Below are 20,694 nucleotides of genomic sequence, written 5' to 3'. Positions count from 1 at the left end.
TTTCAGAACATGTCACTACTTTTTTATTGCATGGAGTTTATGGACTTCATTGTAAGTTCATTCTCAGGCTTTGTTTCATGATTAGGTACATTTCCTAAGGGCAATAAAGTACAGGCTTAACTTTAAATCTGTCTTGAAGGTTTGTGTCCATCAAAGCTAGTAGAGTGTTTAACAGATCGGCAGATTGAACCTGGACAGTAAGTGAGGTGGAGGAGAAGGAAAACTGCCAGGCTTAACTTTAAATCTGTCTTGAAGGTTTGTGTCTATCAAAGCTGGTAGAGTGTTTAACAGATTGGCAGATTGAACCTGGACGGTAAGTGAGGTGGAGGAGAAGGAAAACTGCCAAGGTACATATATTCCTAAATGAAGCATGTAGGGTTATGTTTATCTATATGCTTGACTCATGCTTTATATGGCTTTTTGGATATCTGAGAAAAGACTGAAATACACAAAGAGATCCTTCTGGATCTGAGCCTTCCTGCTTTCTGCACCACTTCCCGGAGCTTTTCACTGCCGGAGCAGCCGAGCGCTCCTCAGCCAGGCGTTACTCAGCATGTCTGACACCTGTCATCTGTAGCCTTGCAGCCTCCCACCAGATGATGAATGGCTCACAGAGAATTGCTGGAGTGTTTTGCTTTGGAATTTTATTTTATACAAGTTTCTAAATAGCTATCTGTTTATACTGCAGGCAGTCAGAGCAATGTACTTGGCATCTCAAGAGGAAAAGCAGGGAGGTTTACAGTGGTCTTAAGTTTTCAACAGAGTTCATTCCATTTTATGGAGCTGCTTTCCAAGGGAGCTCTGTCTCTTGCTGTCATAGTGTCTGTTGACAGTAGCTGGCAGAATCTTAGTTCCTTGTGTTTAACCATTCCATTACTTGGGATAAGACTGTTACATATCTTCATAGACCTGAGTGCTCAGGATTTGAACATGTACTACTTGCCCTGATAATATTGGCTCCAGGGACTAAGGGCTGGGAGAATTCCCAGGTGGAGAATTCTACAGCTGAAACAAAATAAGAGACAGATATAACTGAAGTAATTGCAAGATGTTTTATATTTGTTGAGGTTTGTTTCTTGCAGTTCATCTTAAGAGGTGTGTTAATCTTAGTGAGCTAAGTGCTAACTAACAGTGGGCTTGGACCACTGGTAGTGGAAAATTTATTCATCATCTGTCTAAGCAAACACATCAGTGCATGAATGATTGAAAAGGGGTTTTAAGTGTAGGATAGTTCAAAGTCCATCACTCTACCAAACTAAGAAGTGAAGACAAGTGAAGTCACTGCTTTCTTGTGGAACAGTTTAATTCATATAAAATACTTCAAACAGATATTTGGCACACTCTGGCACTATTTCTGACTGACACGTCTCTAAAGCCTTACCTTTCTAAAGCTCTGTGGATAACTGACATTCCATGTTTATTACCCTCTTAAATCCACACTGAAAAAATTCAAACTTCATGTTCACAGTCATCTAATTAAATGCATAAACTGCACAGAACACAGTTTGTATGTGTGTGTCTGTGTGTATTAGGCAACATGAGAAGCAATTCTGCAAGCTGCATGTTAGAAAACCAAGATAATGTTGAAGTGTTTCAACTCTCCTTGAACAAACAGTTCAGGTTCTCTTACACTGATAGATAAGTAGATTTGTTAGTTCTGTACTAGGGAGGACATAATACCATCATTCTGCAATGCCTTACTGATCACATAGAAGGAAGAAGCCACCCTGTCTTAAAGGGTTAGCCCACTTTTTATCTGGGATACAGTGGCAGGGACTGATACAAACCATGGCTGGCTACAGGGGTCAGTGTTGTCTGTGGTGGACTTTAGTCCTGGACACCTCATTCATCCAGACAAGACCAAGGGTCCTGGTGAGGGCATATCCCAGGCCTTTCTTGATCTACAGCCTTTGGAGGCATATTTGGAGACAGGCAGCAGGAGCTTCAGATGTGGCTGTGTCTGTACACATCCATGCTGCTGGCACACTCTGGGATGGATGTACTCAGCAGTGTATGCACAGCACATACAGTTCATAACAGTCTGTCAGACCCTGACATCGCTTCTCATTGCCTCTTGGGAAGGGAAAAACATTTTGTTTTACTGCTTTCAAGTGTTAAGTTGAAGGTGTGTTTGTTCCACTTAGAAACAGCATGTCCTCTTAAGTCTATGTGCTTGGTTTTGGAGAGATGAAAGGAGCCACAGCTTGGCCTAAATGAGTAGTTTGGTAATGTAGATAAATAGACAAGAGAGCAAGCAGTAGGATTGCTATGGCATCTGGAGAGCTATTCACAATGGACACTATTTGGTATTTCAAGGAAATATTTTAGCAAGTAAAGTAACTAAATGTGATTTAAGAGATTTTTTTCCCCCCTTGTAGTTGTACGCATTGCACAACATTAATTATGATTGACTGGCTTGTTTTAAAAAAAAAGGCCATTTAGTATTCTTTAGATTTCTGCATGCCAGGTGCTGTGAGCTACTGGTAACTAAAAAAAATTGTTGGCTCAGACATTCAAACAAGCGTTCCATTGCATGAAGCAGAGGCAGCATATGTTTGTTGGCTTGATTTTGTTCCTGTTTAAGAAGTATTGCAGCATAAGAAGTAACACTACCCATGTTACTTGAACTCTGATTCCGAGGGAGTAATTCTCTATGACTGTTATGTCTGAATGATGCAAATAAAGAATCTTTCAGATAACATCTGGACACTCGAGTGCCAGTGATGGCCCACATTGACAGCAGAGTGCATGAGACAAAGCCTAGAATGGGGAGCTGTAACCTGCAGTGAATAATACAGAAAGCAGGATTTCTCTATTAGTCATTCAGGAGATGTCTAATAATTGCCAGAAAATACCACAGTCTCAGGAACAGTCAGACTTTCTCTGTAAGGCAGTGTTATGGAAGACTGAAAAGTGGGTTGTCTAATTACTGTAGCTGAGCAGCTGAACTAGTAGAGAGCTGTGGAGAATGGCTGAGAAGCAGCTAATTAATAAAACAGAGACATCTTGCTCATTAATCCCTTAAAGGTCTGCAGAAGAGCTCTGTGACATCTTAAAAGGAAGATATGCAGATTGTGAAACCTTTGAATGCCTCACAGGGAGAAATGAAGTGTGAAAGGAACTAATGAGGCTGGTAGCATTTGGAGTGTGAGTGCACACTGTCTGTGCGTGTGAGGCAATTAAGGAGCCGCAGCGCCTGATGGGCACCGGAGCACAGAATGAAAGCCCCGTGTCTGTGCATGGGTGGAGGGGTAGCCACACGGAGAGAAACCCAGCCATTGGGACTGGAGTGAGAATCACTGGTGTGATTTCCTTTTCTAAGCTTAATTAACAGAAGTGCAGTGCTAGTAGTTTGCTGCTACTTAAAATACAGAGGAAGTGAGAATCACTGGTGTGATTTCCTTTTCTAAGCTTAATTAACAGAAGTGCAGTGTTATGTTTGCTGCTACTTAAAATACAGACAGAGGAAAACAAAGTGAGTGACCGATTGCAGAATGCAGCAATTGTCTGGTGGGAGATGCAGATGCTGGAACAGCTGGCTAGTAGGTACAGTACATGGGTGTTTTGGGGATATGTAGGCACAGTTCTGGCTGGGCATGTGTCAGCAGTGACCAGAGAGAAAGACAAATCCTAGAAGGAAGACTGAGCCAATAGCAATGATGGCAGCCTCCTCAGGAGTGAGAAAACCTGTGCTCCCTTCATTACAGTTTACTGGCACTAGCAGTCAGCTAGCTGTCTCAGTCTGTGAGCAAACCAAGGGTAAGGTAAACAGCTTGACTGGCAACAGCTAGTAATCTAACTCCAAGCCTCATTCTTATTGCTGGGTCTTGCCTTTCTTGTGTATACTTGGACTTTTCCACTGTGCAGTTGCAATCTGCTGTTGCTTTTCTAAAACTTGAGTGACTAGAGTCTTGCCTTTCTTGTGTATACTTGGACTTTTCCACAGCTGCAGTCTGCTGTTGCTTTTCCTAAAACTTGAGTGACTAGAGAAAAATCCTACTCATCAAGGTGTCTGAGCACCACATTTTTCCATTATTTTTCTCATAAGATTACATTCTGCCTTCCTTAAGTCAGCTTTCCAAAAGGCACAGGCATTTCCAATGTGTTTATTCAAAAACTTAATCCACAGTATAAACGGAATATTGCTGGCTATTCCACTTCATTCTGTTTTCCTTCGTGGCTTCTTGGCAACTTAGACTGCTGATGTCAGATTAATTGCAGGGCTCTGGGTGCTATATCTGCTAGCCATATTCCCTCTGTTGCCTGTGGTATCCCACAATGATTCCTGGGGTTTGGGGGTTTTGGGAATTTTTTACCTGATGTGCTACACATTACAGGAGTTAGATTTCAGAAAAAGAGTAATTTAACTTTGAGTCTAGACAAGTACTGCAAGTAATAGGTTTTGTAAAAGAGTAGCTCAACTCTGAGGCTTGAATCTGACCCACTTTGACTCTATACCTAAGGTGTTAACCATCTTTGGTATATTTCTGATAGTCCCTCTTTAGTATGAGGTTTATAATCCTGATTTATAGCTAGTTCTGATTTTCAATATGGATTTAAAAGTCAGTGATCTGGACCTTCAGCCTTAATCTTCACCTTATAATTTCATTATATTGATAAAAATCTGATGCTGAGACACTTAACTATTCTAGTGAACACCTTAAGTCCTTCTGTCACATTCCCATTAAAATACTAAGTATGTCTGTCTGACAAATATGCTTATTTTTGGGTCAGCTGACTAGATGATTCCATCTCATCTTTTCTGCTCTCCTACTTCTACCTGGACAGCATCACCATTCATATTTAGTGACCTTTCAGGTGTTGCATCTAGTTTCTCAGTTACAAAGGGACATTTCTAATACCAATAATAATCTCAACTTGAATGTATCTTTCCTATATTTTGAGGAAAGTGGTTTTCTGCATACTGTTGTATTATAAACACATTCTTCCTATACAGGAATGAAATTTAGGGACTTTTGAAAAAGGTCATTGTAATAAGAGGAGATTAATTCTTAGGTTACCTGAACTAGAATGTTTAAATGCATTAAATCTTTAGAGTTGTCATGAGAAAATTACTGAGGAGTCGACTCTCAAAATAATGTTCAGTGGGATACACTGAACACTGATACACTCTCTGATACACGTCATGAGAAAATTACTGAGGAGTCGACTCTCAAAATAATGTTCAGTGGGATACACTGATACACTCTCTGATACATTGATACATTCTCTTACATTTCCAGTCTTACTTGATATCTGATCTACGTAAGCTGTTGTTCACAGACATAGCTTTAAGTAACCTTGGAAATTGTCTCTTGAAGCTCCCAATCTCTTCCTCTAAGGCCTGCCATCTTCCTTCTGAGCACCAAATGCTTGCACTTTTTGGCTTGTGACTTTCACCGGCCGCAGGTGGGAGGAATTGAGATGCCAACACCTGTTAAGTAAGCTAGCTAGAAGGTCTCCCTAACCATAAATTCTATATTCAAAGCATAATTCTGTGGTGCTCAAGAGCTTTTTCATAAACCATTAATTCAAATAGAAGTGTTCTTGATATTGTAAGTAGTGGTTATGCGAGTAAATGCATCACTGCTGTGCTTGTGTCTGATTGCCTTTAGCCCAGATTTGGTGACAACATCACCACAGGTATGTTCCTTTGTCCACTGTGTCACCACAGTGAATCCTGGTCAGACTACCTGGCCTAAGCATGTTCTTGTTTATGAATGCGTGGCTATGGGAATGTGAGTGGATCCTGTTTAGTCTAAAATCAAAATTGCCTGTAAATGTTATACACAAGAGCCATTTGTGTTTGAGGAAGAGGAAAGTGTAGCACTGGAAAGGTGCGGCAAAGGGAGAGCATAATGCTTCTCTGAGCCTTTTCAGTAGTTTGTTAAGTAGAACCAACACAGAAGGTTTTGGGCAACTGCACTCTCAAAGCTAATGTTCTCACAATTCTCATTTAGCTACATAAAAGTAGAGCATATATTCTTTTGGGCACTGGCTCACAGTATTTCAGGCACTTTATAACTAAGGTGGTACAGTCTTTATAGTAACGCCCTAGATAATGAGTTACAAATTAAATATTTATACAGCTTACCTGGTGCTTCAGCAGAAAAAGTATGAAAAATCCATAGCAGAAACTTGTGGAGGCTCTTGCAAAGTTGTAGTAGGAGCTGCCATGGTTGAACATGCATACAGTCAAGTCAATGACTTGATCTTTAGATCAACAAGTCATCTAAAGATGGGCAGTCCTGGGAAAAAAAAAAGTATAGCCTATGGCTCTTATAAAGAAGACCTTTATGAAGAGTTGCTGTCAAACACTACATAAGGTGTCATAAAATATGTGAGGTCTGCAAACTTGCTAATCCCAAGGAGCCATGGTGCATGTGTCTCAGATATGTCAAAGCATAAACTAAAACCTGAAGCATTTCCAGCACTGGCAAGGCTGGTATCAAAATAAATGTCAGCTGGGTCAGCACTGGAGCTCCAGTGTCAGTTTTCCTCCAGGTGCTCTAGGGCTGCAAGGCACCACTAAAGAGGATCCTTTAGGATCCTTTACAGCCTCTCCCCCTTTGTACAAAAGGAGAGTCTTCTTATTAAAACTGGAAAATTATTCTGGATTTGGAGCTACATGTTGAAAACAGATTATGTTCCTTTGCTTTCTGAACCAGATATTAAAAGTACTCTCACCTTGCTAAAAATACATTAGCATTATTTTCAAGTAAGGCTACATTTTCACATAATGAATTCCATTTTAAGAGGGGAGAGCTGTGAGTCCAGTCAACACATATATTTGTAGATATTTTGTTATAAAACAACATCTTTGCTCTTGATTCAATGGAGAACTAGATAAATGCTTGCTGGCATGTTTAATGCATTACCATTAGTCATGTGGGGAATATAGATGAGAAACTGTCTGTAATATAATGCTGTAATATCTGTGTTAAACTTCTCCTAAACTCTCTTATCTGGGAGATTGACTGTTTTGTGGTATGTGTATATGTGTGTGTGCTAAAATTCTTTCCCTGCTAGAAATTAAAAGTCACATTAGTGGTCACTTTTGAATAATGACTTGGATGAGCTTAGGTTAAAGTTAGCTCCCTGAGGTGTGTTTCTTTTTGCAGGGCAAGTCCTGAATTCCACAACAGAAAAAAAATCCCAAACCTGTAAATGTGTTTGTCTTCTGACTTTATATTAGTACATTGCATTCTTGTGCTAATGAAAAAACAGAAAGCAAAGACAACAGATGCCATCACTGTGATGAGGAAGAGGAGGCACCTCAAGGAAATAAAAAATCTCCCCATTTCTTAACGTGTTTAATCAATATCAGAAGACAGCTGTGAAATGATTATTCTTGTAACCAGCTTGTGTTAGTTTCCCATTTCTATTTAGGTACTGATTAAATATGAATGGTAATTTGTCTGTGGATAGTTGAGAATGGAAACTGATTAACATTCAAGCATATATGTATATATTCAGTAATATCCATCTCTTGGTTATTAAACAGATGGTTTCTATAGAAGGCTTGCTGACCTCTCCTGGATAAAGACTCCTAAATGTTTGGAATGCTGTATTTGTTAATAAGAGAAATCTGATCTCCATCACAAGCTGGCCTGATCCTTTCATCTGTTAAAATCTACATTAGATGAAACTGATTGCTGTAGTTAAGAGCAGCAAATTCCCATTCCATCTCACAAACTGTGTGAAAGAAACTGTGTTTCAAAGCATGACTCAGATAAGGCTGTAATACTGGGTTCAGCTCAGTAAGCTGAGCTTTGTAAGTGAAAGCTTAGAATTACTAACTTTACTGCCAAGGGAAAGTTCTTATTCTTTTAATTCTGCTGCCAAAAAGGGCTCTCTTGGCAGGTACTGGAGAGTTCCTGGGTGACTTTGCTGGAAACCTTGCAAAGTTACAGAAAGCACCAGCCACCCAGTCTGCTGCAGATGGGACATGAACTGTAATTCCCTGACAGTATTGCTGGTCAATTAGAGGTGCACTCCTGTGGCTGAGGCCTTGATCTGTGTCTCTGCTGTGCAAGCTGACACATGCTCTTGCAGGCTTGCCAGTTCTGCACTGAGCTTTGCAGAGACCATCCTCTGCAGGGCTTTCACCAAGGACAATGGGGAGTTGGATTCCTTTCATAGTATGATGTGGGACCACTATGATCTTGCCAGAGGATTCCTGGGAAGCTGCCAAAAAGACAGCAAAACTTTCTTTTATTCCATTCTGAAGGAAAATATCCTGGGATTCTCTACACACACCACACTAGCAGAGGTCTTTCAGTATGTGCCCCCAATCTTTTTAGCTTTAAATCCAAGGTTAAGGTGTTAGAATGTATGTGGTTCAAAGATCCTCCTGAACAAAAAGCTTCTAATACTGTAAAAGCCTGAAAGTCTTAGTTTCATCTGTTCCTGTGCTTGGTTCTATCTAAGCAGCAATATGTTGAGTGACTTGGAGTGGGTTTTGAAAGTCTGGCAGTGTAAAAGGACATACATGGTATTGAAAGACTTCTTGAAAGAACTGAGCTCATTTGGAAGTGAATAATAAGGGTTGATGTCTATAAGCCCTGTAAGTTTCTAAAGGCCCTGCTTCTTGCATCTTTTTCCTTGTTTACTAAAATTATTTTTCCTTTAGTAAAATTACTCTTTCTTTAAAAATACTAAAACTGCATATCTTTCTATTCCTCTAGTGAAAAAAACTTCTTTTTTGATACTGTAATCCTTAACATAAAATCATAATATTTCAATTGACTTGCAGCCTTACTTAGGACAGAAATATCTGTGGTCCTGCATTTTACTTATCTGTTCTCATCCAAATGCTGGTATGGGAAGCAGACTAGAAAACCTGAGGGGTACAATATTGTCTAAAGTCCAGGGGAACAGTAAGAACCATTAAAACCTGACAGGAGGATAGCAGCTGATCTTAGGTGGTGGCTTTTTCTTGGTTCTCAGTAGGTTCCTCTCAGGCCTCTTTCCTCTTGTACATGAAGTTTTTTGTTAAATCCAGCATATGGCATTGAGGAGTTTCTGAGTTCAAACATACTGTGTGGATTTTTTACGGTGCACTGCACCAGGTCTCCTTCCGCAGCTCCTGGCATTAATGTTCTTACAGCACCTTCTACTGAACTCTTTTAAAAGTGGAGATTGTTCTTCCAGTAAAAAAGTCATGCAGGCTTGATACCATAATGTGCTGGAAAAGCTGGATGTCAGTCGGTATCAGTATGACTTTATACTGAGGATAGCAAAACTTTTCCCCTTTGCAAGCTATCTTAATGAATCTGATGTGTGTGGACCAGAGAAGGGGTGAGTCTGCAAAAGGATTTACAGTGCTTGAAAGCCACCCTCTTGAATATATGCTGGAGGCAGGAATTTCTTGAACATTTTGGAGCAATTTCTTTCTCCCTCCCCCTGAAAGTGACCATCCTGCAGTGGTGTCACTTTATGTGCACACAGAGGGGAGCAACCACAACACTATTTTGGAGCAATTTCTTTCTCCCTCCCCCTGAAAGTGACCATCCTGCAGTGTCACTTTATGTGCACTCCGAGGGGAGCAACCACAACACTTTTTTTTCAGAATATTTAAATGCTTTTGACTAATCTACTGGAGTCAGAGTCAAAGAAACCAGAACTAGCACAGAAATGTGTGGAAAGTGGCAGACTAGCTTCTTCAGTGAATTACAGAGTCACACAGAATCACAGAATGGGTAAGATTGGAAGGGACCACAGGGGGCCAGCTGGTCCAACCTCCCTGCTCCATTAGGGTCATCCTAGAGCACAATGCACAGGATTGTGTCCAGATGATTCTTGAATATCTCCAGTGAGGGAGACTCCACAACTTCTCTGAGAAATCTGTTCCAGTGTGTGGTCAGTCACCTGCACAGTAAAGAAGTTCTTCCTCATATTCAGGTGGAATTTCCTGTCCATCAGTTTCTGCACATTGCTGTTTGTCCTGTTGCTCAGCACCACTGAGAGGAGCTTAGTTCAATCCTCCTGGCCTTTCAGAGACTGATAGACATTAATGAGATCCCCTCTCAGTCATCTAAAAGCTGAACAGCTCCCTCAGGCTTTCCCTGTCCTCTCAACATCTTTATTGCCCTCCACTGGACCTGGTCCAGGAGCTCCATGTTATATACACATGCACAGTCATCTCTCAGCTTTATTTCCCCCTCACACATACCCATTTTTCTTACCTGTTTTATTTTCTTCTTCTCTTCCTGACTTCAAATGGTAGAAATGTTGCCTGTTAGTACAGATAAGAGGCAAACATCTTTCCTTGAGCTGCAGGCCTCTAGTTAGACCCAAGTTTTCAATGGGACATGGAAAGAACTTTTTTCTTCGTATGCTGATCACAAGCCCCTTCTGCAGCTCACTGAAAGACTGCTCTGAGTCACTCGAGTAGAAAATTTTTGACCAGCAAAGTTGTCCAATGACTGCCTCACCCACAGATGTGTGTGCTAGGAATATCTGTCCTCATTAGAAGTACGGGGTGCAATGCAGGAACAAAGCAACAGGCTGTTTCATGCAAGCCCTAAGTACAATAACATTCCAGTCAGGTATTGTGTAAATGTTTGATCTGCTGCTCATGTTTTAAGGTGTGACTTGGGCAGGTTCTACTTGACTGGGACATAAAACAGATTTACTGCCAGATATACCCAATGACATAGAGTCATTAACTCAAGCTTTTGGGGAAGTTTTACATTGTGGCTATTTTCCAGACAGTTCTAGAAGTCTTTACATAGAGAGGGTACAGATCTTAGCAGTCTGTAAACTTATATTCTTCCTTTTGATATTCTATATTTATTTGCCCATCTAGATGTCCATTATCTAGAATACTGTGAAACCTCCAGTGTAAGAAAGTGGTCAAAGAAATGATCCATCATCTTTCATCAAAACATCCCTCCAGAATTTCACAGGTACTTCTGAGAGCAGTTTGTGTGTTAAAGGTCATCCACAAAGCTGAGAAATAAACTTTTAATGTCACTGTGGGCTTCCTTCAAAAATTCTAACTTTAGAAGGAAGAGGATATTCTTCAGGATGAAGTAAAAGAGGATGTAATTTTTAGAGCTGGCTGAAAATCTTGAAGGTCACCTGAAATAAAGAATTGCAACAAGTAGAGTCACCAGGCTTGGAACAGGCATGGAAATCCTTGCTTTGCTCCAAAGGCCCATTTCTCTAAATATGTAAGTTACTGCTTTGATAGTGTAGGTCAAAGCTTGATCCTGAATTATGTGTTTATGAAAGACACTCGTATCTATACTTAATGTGTTGTCTTTTAAATCTCATCCTATAGAGTGCTTACATTTTAAATTAATTCTATCCCCATTGAACTTTGATAAGAGGTTGTGAAAGTTGCCAGTTGGAAGTTCTCAACCTGGTGTGTGCAAGTTTAAAGGTTAATATGATGTGTCTTGTATCAACACAAATGATTCAGTCCTTCAAACACTATAAACCAAGAATTTTACAATCGGAGCAATGACGTGAAATGGAGCTCAGAGCAGCACTTTAAGGTCACTACTGCTTAGACATCAGGAATATGGTGACACACAAATGGAAAAAATTACATGAAGTTCAAACAGATTAATGAAACCAGACTAAAGATAAAGCCCATAGAAAACTGATTAAAGTCACAGATTAAAAGTAAAACAAGAACTTCCTTCTCTGTCCTATAAAAGTGAACATATCCAGATGACTACAGAGATGACCCACCTTAGCTGTTTCTGAGAACAAATATCCTTTGTTCATTATTGGAGAGCTTAAGATTGAAATAGCATGATGTTACACCTGCATTAAAGTAGAACTAACCATGAAGAATAGTATAAAAAAACTCGGTTGAAAGAAGAGCATTATGCATTATGGTTACCTGTTTCAAAATTTGTTTGAGTAAAATAATCCTGTTCACTTTCAAATGGAAAAACACAGGGATTCAGCTAGTCAAAGGAAATCAGATCTTAATAGAAACTATAATGCTTTTTTTGTACATAAATATTGTGTTTAAATATGTTTGTTTTAGCCTAAAAGATCACCTGATAACAAATCAAATTTTCTACTAAAACAAGGCTGCTTTTTTTGTACATAAATATTGTGTTTAAATATGTTTTAGCCTAAAAGATCACCTGACAACAAATCAAATTTTCTACTAAAACAAGGACAAATATTCTACAGCAGAGATAAAAATCAAACTCAGGTTTTCAGGTTCTGGTGGATTATCTATAATACCTCTTGTCTCATTTGCAGAATGCCCATGATTTGCAGCACTGTAGAATCCACATCAAGGCAGATGGAAGTACTTACACCACCCTTAGAGTGGGATTTAAGGAGCTGCAGGAGTCACAAGGCTTGCAAAAGCCAAGAATTCTGAAAAGTGAATAAAAGCCATGAAAGGACTGCTTTGTTCCAACAGGAATGAAAATGAGAGATTCACTTCCCTCCTGATCTGTCCCAAGAAAGCAGCAAGGGCACTTCTTGTGCGAGGCCAAATACTGGCCATGTATTCTCCTGTTCCATGTCTGGGTGAGGAGAAGTGCCTTGTTGCTTGGGCTGGGACTGAAGATTTGGACTGCAAGGTAATACCCAGGGTCTGAAAGGCAAAAATAGGAGCAGAAATCAGCAAAATTCTGCAAAGATATAAGAAAGGCTGCCATAAAGAGGCCTAAGTCAGGTATATGAAGTTTCTGTTTCTAATGCAGCAAACTATAAGCAGCTATCTAGTTAAAAGACATGTAAATACTGACTAGGAATTCTGGGAGCTGTCAGTTAGTCTGCCCTGGGCTAAAAGATGTTTCTTACAGTTTTCTGCTCTTGGTTGATGCTTCAGACTGAAAAAGCTATTGGCATGCTTCTTCCCTCATGTGCAGGTATCCATCCATATGTGCATGTCAAGATGTGTGTAACTTATTAATAGTCTTCCTTCCAGGTATCATTACAGATATATCTAGAAGAAATTCTGATTGAAATGAGACTTAATGTTTACAAAAAAACAGGGTTGTGTAAAAATGAGGTCTCCTTCAGGATGAGGGAGTTGTAGCATTGGCCAGCATTGGCCAGTTGTAGCATGTCACCAGCACTGGCTGGTGACTCTCTTGAAATGATGACAACCTCTGGCACTTCAAGGGAGCAGGGCATGCTCATGACTGATGGTCATGTGTTCTACATCCTTGTATCTCCACATAGAGCTGTTACTGAGAAATGCCAGAGGAAACAACTGATAAAACTTTGGTATCAAGGACTCAAATGTGAATGTAGGGATTTTCTTTCTGCTTTTCCAAATAGTCCTAGATATTGCAAGTGACCATATCGAAAGAGTTGCCCAGAACCAGGGCTTTTTGGAAGCTGTTACTTCTCAATTTATCTCTCAGTAAAGCAATGTCTTGCTGCAGCACGTGAGAGCACTTGTGCCCTACATTTATTAATATTGAAAATTCTTTTAATCTGCCATTAAGATTTACTGTGCTCAAAATGATCTGCCAGCAGACACATTTCTAAGTACCTTAAATACGTAAAGGATAGGTATTCACTTGCCAAAGTGCTCCTGATCTTGGTGCTGTGGTTGTGTACTTGGTCTGTATGGCCTCCAGCTTACACTTTGACAGAGGCTTGGAGAAAACTCCAGTTTCACTTCAGTTGTGGGAAGGAGCTGGGGAAAAGTCAGCATGGTAAACTGTTCTAGCAAAGGGCTAGGAGATGTTTTTTAAGACATGCCTTTGATTCAAAGCAAGCCCAGCTAGTGCTTCTCAAATGTTTGTGCTTGCCAAGGAATAGGACTTCTGCTCTTCTGTCAGCATGATGGATTTTATGACCATCACTAAATCCTTTCATTCAGATTTTCATTCAGAACAGTTCCTTCTATATCACGTTTTGTGTACTTGTAATTTCACAAATTAGTTTCTTACCTTCTCAAGTTATTTTCTATCCAAATAATGTTTTCCATTTCTATTATCAAGATCAGCTGACATGCCAGATTGAAAAAACAATCACAACTGGCCAGTGCTGAATATCTGAAGAAAAGTCTTAGAATTAATTTCTAAACTAAAAGGTAAGAAAAAAGTGCTATTTCAGCAGTGCTTCTGGTTTTCTGAGGGGTATTAGACATCCCATGATGTTAAAATACTACTTTTTTTCCCAGTCCTTAGTGCTGCTTTTGAAGATTGCTACAAAAGGCACAGCTCTCTAAAGAGTTTTCCTGCCAAGAATTCAGCACAAATTGACAGGGTCTTAAGCCTTAATAGCTGCTTTAAGGGAGAGAGTTGTATTGGGAATAGAACTGCTTTTGGGCAAAAAAATAAAAATAAAAATCAGAATTTTGAAGAGTAGTTGAAATCTGCACGTAACTACAAGGGTATCTATTTGGTTCTCAGCTCATTTCCTGACATGGGAAAAACACTGCAGGGAGGCCTCTGGAGTACTGTGGATAATCATCCTCTTGCCCTCCCTGTCTGATTTACTGATCATTCCCTTCCTTTCTGACAGATGAATTAAGAGCTTCCTTGTACATCAGTGAGAAGCCTGTTGCTGAATAAAAGTAAGCAGAATGAGAAGTTAATTTACAAACTGTGGAACAACCACATTCCCATTATTAGTGCACTTTTTCTTTTTGCACTAATGGAGTCAGACACAGCAGGATATTTGCTCTAAGATTCTCTCCTTCATCTATTTATTGGATAGCTGTAGTTCCATAACTTTGGAATACGTTCCTGTAGCCTGAACTGAGAATAAAGTTCTCAGTCCTGCATCTCCTGATGAATCTCATCAGTGCAGGGTGCTGCCCACCAATTAGTTCTTACAGTTGTTGAGCTCAAGAGAGATTTATAGCACCAGGGATTCTTTTCCTATTGTGTTTTGTTTGTTTGCTTTTGCATACTGGTGAGATATTCTATATGTTGAAATGACTCATCTAAACATTGTACAAGGAGGTGGTTATCTGTAAAAGAAATGTAATGTTTCTAAATTATTATCAGGCCCAGTACTATATAGGTAACTCATGAAATAGCCAAACTACTGCTCTTTTGAAACATAGCTCAGCAGGAATATGTGGCAGATACTTGATATAGATTGAATCATGCCTTGGACAGGAGCACTCTCTGCTGGGTTATGACCTGGCTGGATGGGTCCAGAGAGTGGTGGTGAATGGTGCTGCATCCAGCTGGTGGCCAATCACCAGTGGTGTAAGTCTCAAGCTGCATCAAGGGAAATATAGGCTGGCTATTAGAGAAAAGTTTTTCACTGAAATAGTGATAAAGTACTGGAATGGTCTGCCCAGGGAGGTGGTGGAGTCACCATCCCTGGATGTGTTTAAAAAAAAAGATTGGATGTGGCACTCAGTGCTGTGGTTTAGTTGAGGTGTTTGGGCATGGGTTGGATTTGATGATCTTGAATGTCTCTTCCAACCTAGTGATTCTGTCATTCTGTGATTCTGAGTCTATGATAAGTCTTGGGTCTAGCTTTGAGCAGATTTTTTTAGAGGGATTATTAATGCAAAATTATCTTAATTACTTTTATAAATGCCTTTAACTGAAATGGTAGTGTAATGTTAATATTGTTTGGGAGCCTTAAGTAGTGATTCATCTAAATACAGCTGAATAATGCATCTTTTGCAGGAGTTTCCAGTTGAGGCACTGATGGTATGTCTGGAATCTCTCCACTCCCTCTGCACAGTGACTGCCAGAGCTCTCAGGGTTTGAAGGACAAATAATTGTGCTCTGCTCACTTTTCTGTAACATGGAAAATACAGAGCATCTATTGTGCCTGCTAAGGGATCCAGACGAACAATAGTGCATTTATTAACTGGGTTTCTATACTTCTGGGGATTTTTTTCCCAGAAATACTCAAATGAAAGGTAAACTTCTTGTGCCATGTTATCTGTAGGTTTTTTTCCGAGTTAAAAAACAAATTGGACTTCTTTGTCCAGCAAAATCTTGCTGCCTTGGTGATGGTTTCATCCTGGGGATAACTCTTCCCAGATCTTAGTCTTCTGTCCAATGATTGAGTCTAAGGTCCGTTCCAGGTAGCCTCATATTGCAGTGAAACTCTGATACAGTGGGAAACAAGGGGAGACACAGCACTGGCATACTCAGACATACCTTCTTTAATGCAGAAAAATATTGGAGCTGGGAGAAGTAAATAGAAGAACAATCTAACTTTCCTTTATTCCAAAAGGGAGGGTCAGACCCTAAACTCTATGCAAAATAATTGCTATAAATGTTGACTAGGATTCCTTTGAATGTGAACCATTAGTCTGCACTGTGCCTCAGTGAGTCTGCAGTGGTTACATACCTACCACTCACATAGCTTTTCAGGAGAGTCTGGGAAGCTTTAAATAGAACTGCATGCTCTTGTGTGACTATGTCATTAAAGCTGAGCTGGTCCGCACGGTTGGCCAGCACCACAGATTTGTGCTTCAAGCAAGGCAGCACAAGCACAGAGGTTTCCATTTGTTGATACACAGATTTGAGGAGGAAGGAAGAATAAAAACCCTTACACCAAAACATTTTCAGCTTTGAAAGTCAGCTTTATTGTGAACTAAGAGACAAGCTAAAAAAGGTGGCATGACTTGTCTGTCCTCACAAAATGGATTTCTGTCTGTAACACTTCTCTGTGACACTTTGAAAATAAAGCCAGATAGGTGGAATGTATTTTCCTCTCAAAAGAGACAGGCCTTAGATTCCTGTGTGAAGAAGGGCTTTCCTTGCACTGCTCCTTTGAAAGAACCAAGTGTAATCAAGTGGACTTAGTTTCTGCATCAAGGTGCAAGGTAGTTTCAGGACTCTGAAGAGCAGAAAACAAAAACCTGCATCATCCAGTTTATGTTTTAACTTCAGAGATGAGGAAAGGGACTCAGCTTCTGCTTGTGTCCTGCCCTGTCAGCTGTAAATCCTTGCACTTAGGTGTATCATCTTCGAAGAGCTTTAACCAGTGCCTTGGAGTATTTATGGCAGCAGAAGACCTTCAGGCAGAGGGGTTGGTGTTCATTCACCAGCAGGGCATCCCATCAGAGGAGGCCTGAGTGCAAAGAGAGGCTAACTGAGCTGGAAGGTCCCTTTCAGATGTGCCATGAGTGGGAATGACTGGAGGATTAGTGATTGCAGAATCCCTTGGTGCATGTGGCTGTGTTAATGGAAACCAGACTCTTGCTCAGCCCAGCACCTCCACTGGGCACAGGGCAATGGGTGAAGCTTCAGAAAGCAGTGCTTTTTGCCATCCTGGCAATTGTTATCTTCTGGGGTGCAAGCTCTCTGTTCACCTAATGTGATTCAGGCCATGCCCTCAACTGGACTGCAGAGTCATGTAGCTGCTTCTGGGTTGTTTCCTCTGCAGATCAGTGGTGTAAGAGCACCCAGTTGCAGCTTTGTCCCCACACTAGCAAAATGAGGGTATGTGCTCAAACTTGAGCAACCTGTTAAGTAAATCCTGTCTTCTGTGTATATCTGGATAAAGAGGTGACTTCCTAGATGTGACAGCCAGTTTAATGTGATAGCAAATTCATCAGATAGCTGATATGCTTTCCCATGAATAAAGCACTAGGGTGTCAAACTTTACAGAGATTTAAAAACAACCGTGTGTGTTGTTTTTAATGACTCTTCAAACTAATCCGGGAATTCCTCCCATCACAATCCAGGAATCTTTTTACTGACCGTCTGTCAATGCCTCACATACGCCGCCAGGGGGAAGAGTTTATCTGTCTTTCAGGTACCAGGCCTCCATTCCTCGAACTGTTTAAAAGTTGATACTAATTCTACAAGAGAAAGCAACTGGTTGGGTTATAAATAAGTGTTGTGCAACCTAAAGTCTTCAGCAGGTTACAAATAAGTTAAAGTAATTTTTGTGGTCTAGTACAGATTACAAACCTTCCCTGAAAGTATGCTTTTCTTTGGAAAATAAATAATTCCCTTCCCTTCCCTTCCCTTGGATTCTAGTGCTATGTGATATATAAATACTACTGAAATGCTTAAAACAAGAAAAGAATTTAAATTCTCAATATGCTAAATTGAAAACATACAGTTCTTTCCTTCCATCCTGCAGCCTAAAAGTGTACAGGCAGTTGGACATTTCCTGCTGGGATTTATGGATGCGAGCTAGCACTGGTAGCTTTTTAGAAAACTTGTTTTTTTCCCCAGGAAATACTCCAGCAGATGAACATGACTGCGAATATTGGGCTAGGGGGAAGTGGGATGTTAAGGTGCATGGTTTTTAAATTTAGGATCAAGCACCTGTTCACAGAGAGAATATCTACATAGTCCTCATCTGCTGTGCTTTGGTTTCCACAGTACAGCAGGCTTTGAGCATGTGAATATTTTGTGTGAAATTAAGCTTGAAGGAGAGCTCTGGCAGTGCCCCTATTGCACTTCAGCCACAAACAAAGCATCAGTCCCTAGGACCAGAGCAAAGCTAGTCTGAAGTAACAACTGCTAAAGTAGGTATGTTGTGGCTGTCAGATCCTCAGCACCAAATGTTCTGTAGGGATTGTGCTAATTGCAGATGTAGACACAGACACATATTGAAATAGTCTGTAAACCATCTTTAAAGAGTCCTTAAATTACTAAGCCAAAATTGCACAATTATACATGCTCAGCATACATACTAAAAACCTGGGCAAATCCTACCTGCAGATTCCTGCTCTTTCTGAATATATTAATGTACTAAGCCTGTGAAGGATTCAGCAAAAGTCTCACTGATTGTTATGGGATGGGAACTGACTTTCTGCAAAGCTGCTCCTTTGCTACTGCCGACAGCATTTGGTTGAACTCCGTAAAACTGTCCACTTTTAGCTGATAATCTTTTCAGGAGGAAGTGTTGCCAGCACTGCTTTGAGCACCAAGGTGTATGACTGCCTTGAAATTTGCTTTTGTAGGGAGAGAGCTGGCATTGGCACTGTCTCTTATTCCTTCTAATCCCCAAAACTACATTCTTCTTCTCCTCTTGCTCTCCCCACCTGTGTCTGTAGAAGAGCTGGTTCTTGAGTGATTTACCAGGAAGCACAGAGGAAAATCTCTGTGACCCTAAGCTCACTAACAGCAACACACTTCTGCTCCAGGAAGGGCCCCAAAACCTTCTCATCCAGCAATTTGTAGAAAAAGAGGTCCTATAGATTTTTATTCTCTTGCTGAAAGTCTTGCTATAATTACTGAGCTTAAATGTATAGAATTTTTAAAATATCAATGCAGAGGACATATTAAGAAGCCCCATTAGCTGTGCTACTAGAATGAAACCTAAGACTTCACAATGTCAATTGCAGGATTGTTTTGATCCCTGTTCCACACACCTACCCAAAGCATCTTCCATGGGTTTTGCTGGCACTCCTTGCACTATACCTTTGTACACACACTGACAACATGGATGTAACCCTGCAGCTACTTGCCAGGTAGCATAGTATTATCTTAATTTTACTGATAAGAGTGACTTGTCTGAGGTCACAGTGGAAAAAAAATTACCATCTTGATCTCATCATGATTCTCAGTGGAGTTCCCTTTGTCTGACAGCGTAAATCAAAGGGAAAAAAATTAAATCAGTGGAAAACTAGTGTAGCTTTTCATCTGTTATCCCTACATTCCCTGTGCCTTTTGAGCTTATTTGATTGCCTTTCAGGGACATGGCTTTTAAATTTAATTAGCATGCCATTACTCTTTCCTCTATCTGACACGGAAAAGCTAGAATTAATTGCATATTGACTAACTGAACCACTTACAGCAAGGCAGTGCATTCATCCAGTGGTGTGCCCACTGGTGTGTGCAGGAACTTGGGGCTCACTGGGCTGCTACTCGCAGGCTGTGACCTGTAGTACTTGCAGGCACTACACCCAGAGGAGCTGCCACCTCCAGCAGCAATCATGAGACCTGAAAGCAAAGATGGCTCTCTTGCTTGTGTTGCAAAGTTTCCTCGTCTGCGCTGCCTCTGCCTGCAGCACTCGCTGTGTACCACACACACATTTTGTTTATACATGTATGTGTGAATTTATCTACGTATTGTATGCATTTATAGGTGTGTAAATACATTTATCTGTACCAGGTCTGGCTGGGATGGAGTTAGCTTGCTTATCAGCATTCCCTGTGATGCTGTGTTTGGATTTGTGGTGTATTGTTAGCACACAGTTGGCTGTGTGCTTGCTTGGCATGAAGGTTTTCTTTTTCCCATTCTGCCCCCCTCCAGCAGACCATTCATAGAATGGTTTGGCTTGGAAGAGCCCTTAAAGATCACCTAGTTCTGACCCCCACTGTGGTCAGAACTCATACGTACAATATATATCCTCCCCCCATTCCATGGTGGGGGATATATATTGTATGTATGAGTATGTGTGGGTCTAGAGGAGGGCCATAAAAACTATTTGGGGTCTGGAACATCTCTCTCAAAAGGAGAGACTGCAGAAGGTGGGCCGCTTTAGTCTTGAAAAGACTGAGAGGGGATTTCATTACTGCACGTAAATATCTCAAAGATGGGTGCCAAGAGGATGGTGCCAGACACTTTTCAGTGGTGCTCAGTGAGAGGGTGAGGAGCAGCACGAATAACCTGAAGCACAAGTTCATGAGGAAGAACTTGACACTGGGGGTGGCAGGGCCCTGGAACAGGCTGCCCAGAGAGATCATGGATCTCCCTTTGGAGACTTTCCAAACCCACCCGGACACGTTCCTGCTCTAGGTGACCCTGCCTTGGCGGGAGGGTTAGACTGGATAATTTCTATAGGTTCCTTCCAACCCTAACGATTCTGTG

The 20,694-nt window shown here is 40.7% G+C and overlaps 1 protein-coding gene across 1 annotated transcript in view; it reads right to left on the bottom strand.

Moving 5' to 3' along the window:
• GJB7 (gap junction protein beta 7) overlaps positions 1-10,324 on the bottom strand; it is a 40,391-nt gene extending 30,067 nt beyond the window's left edge. The window contains exons 1-2 of the mRNA XM_039725391.1: positions 10,188-10,324; positions 6,095-6,248 (exon numbers count right to left, since the gene is read on the bottom strand). Of these exons, the coding sequence (XP_039581325.1) occupies positions 6,095-6,187 (93 nt within the window). The 5' untranslated portion in view covers positions 6,188-6,248; positions 10,188-10,324. The remainder of the gene's footprint in view (positions 1-6,094; positions 6,249-10,187) is intronic.
• Between the last annotated feature and the right edge of the window lie 10,370 nt (positions 10,325-20,694).

This window comes from Passer montanus, unplaced genomic scaffold, assembly GCF_014805655.1.
Source record: "Passer montanus isolate IOZ18808 unplaced genomic scaffold, ASM1480565v1 scaffold11, whole genome shotgun sequence".
Taxonomy (NCBI): Eukaryota; Metazoa; Chordata; class Aves; order Passeriformes; family Passeridae; genus Passer; species Passer montanus.
This window is presented reverse-complemented; position numbering and strand designations above follow the sequence as displayed.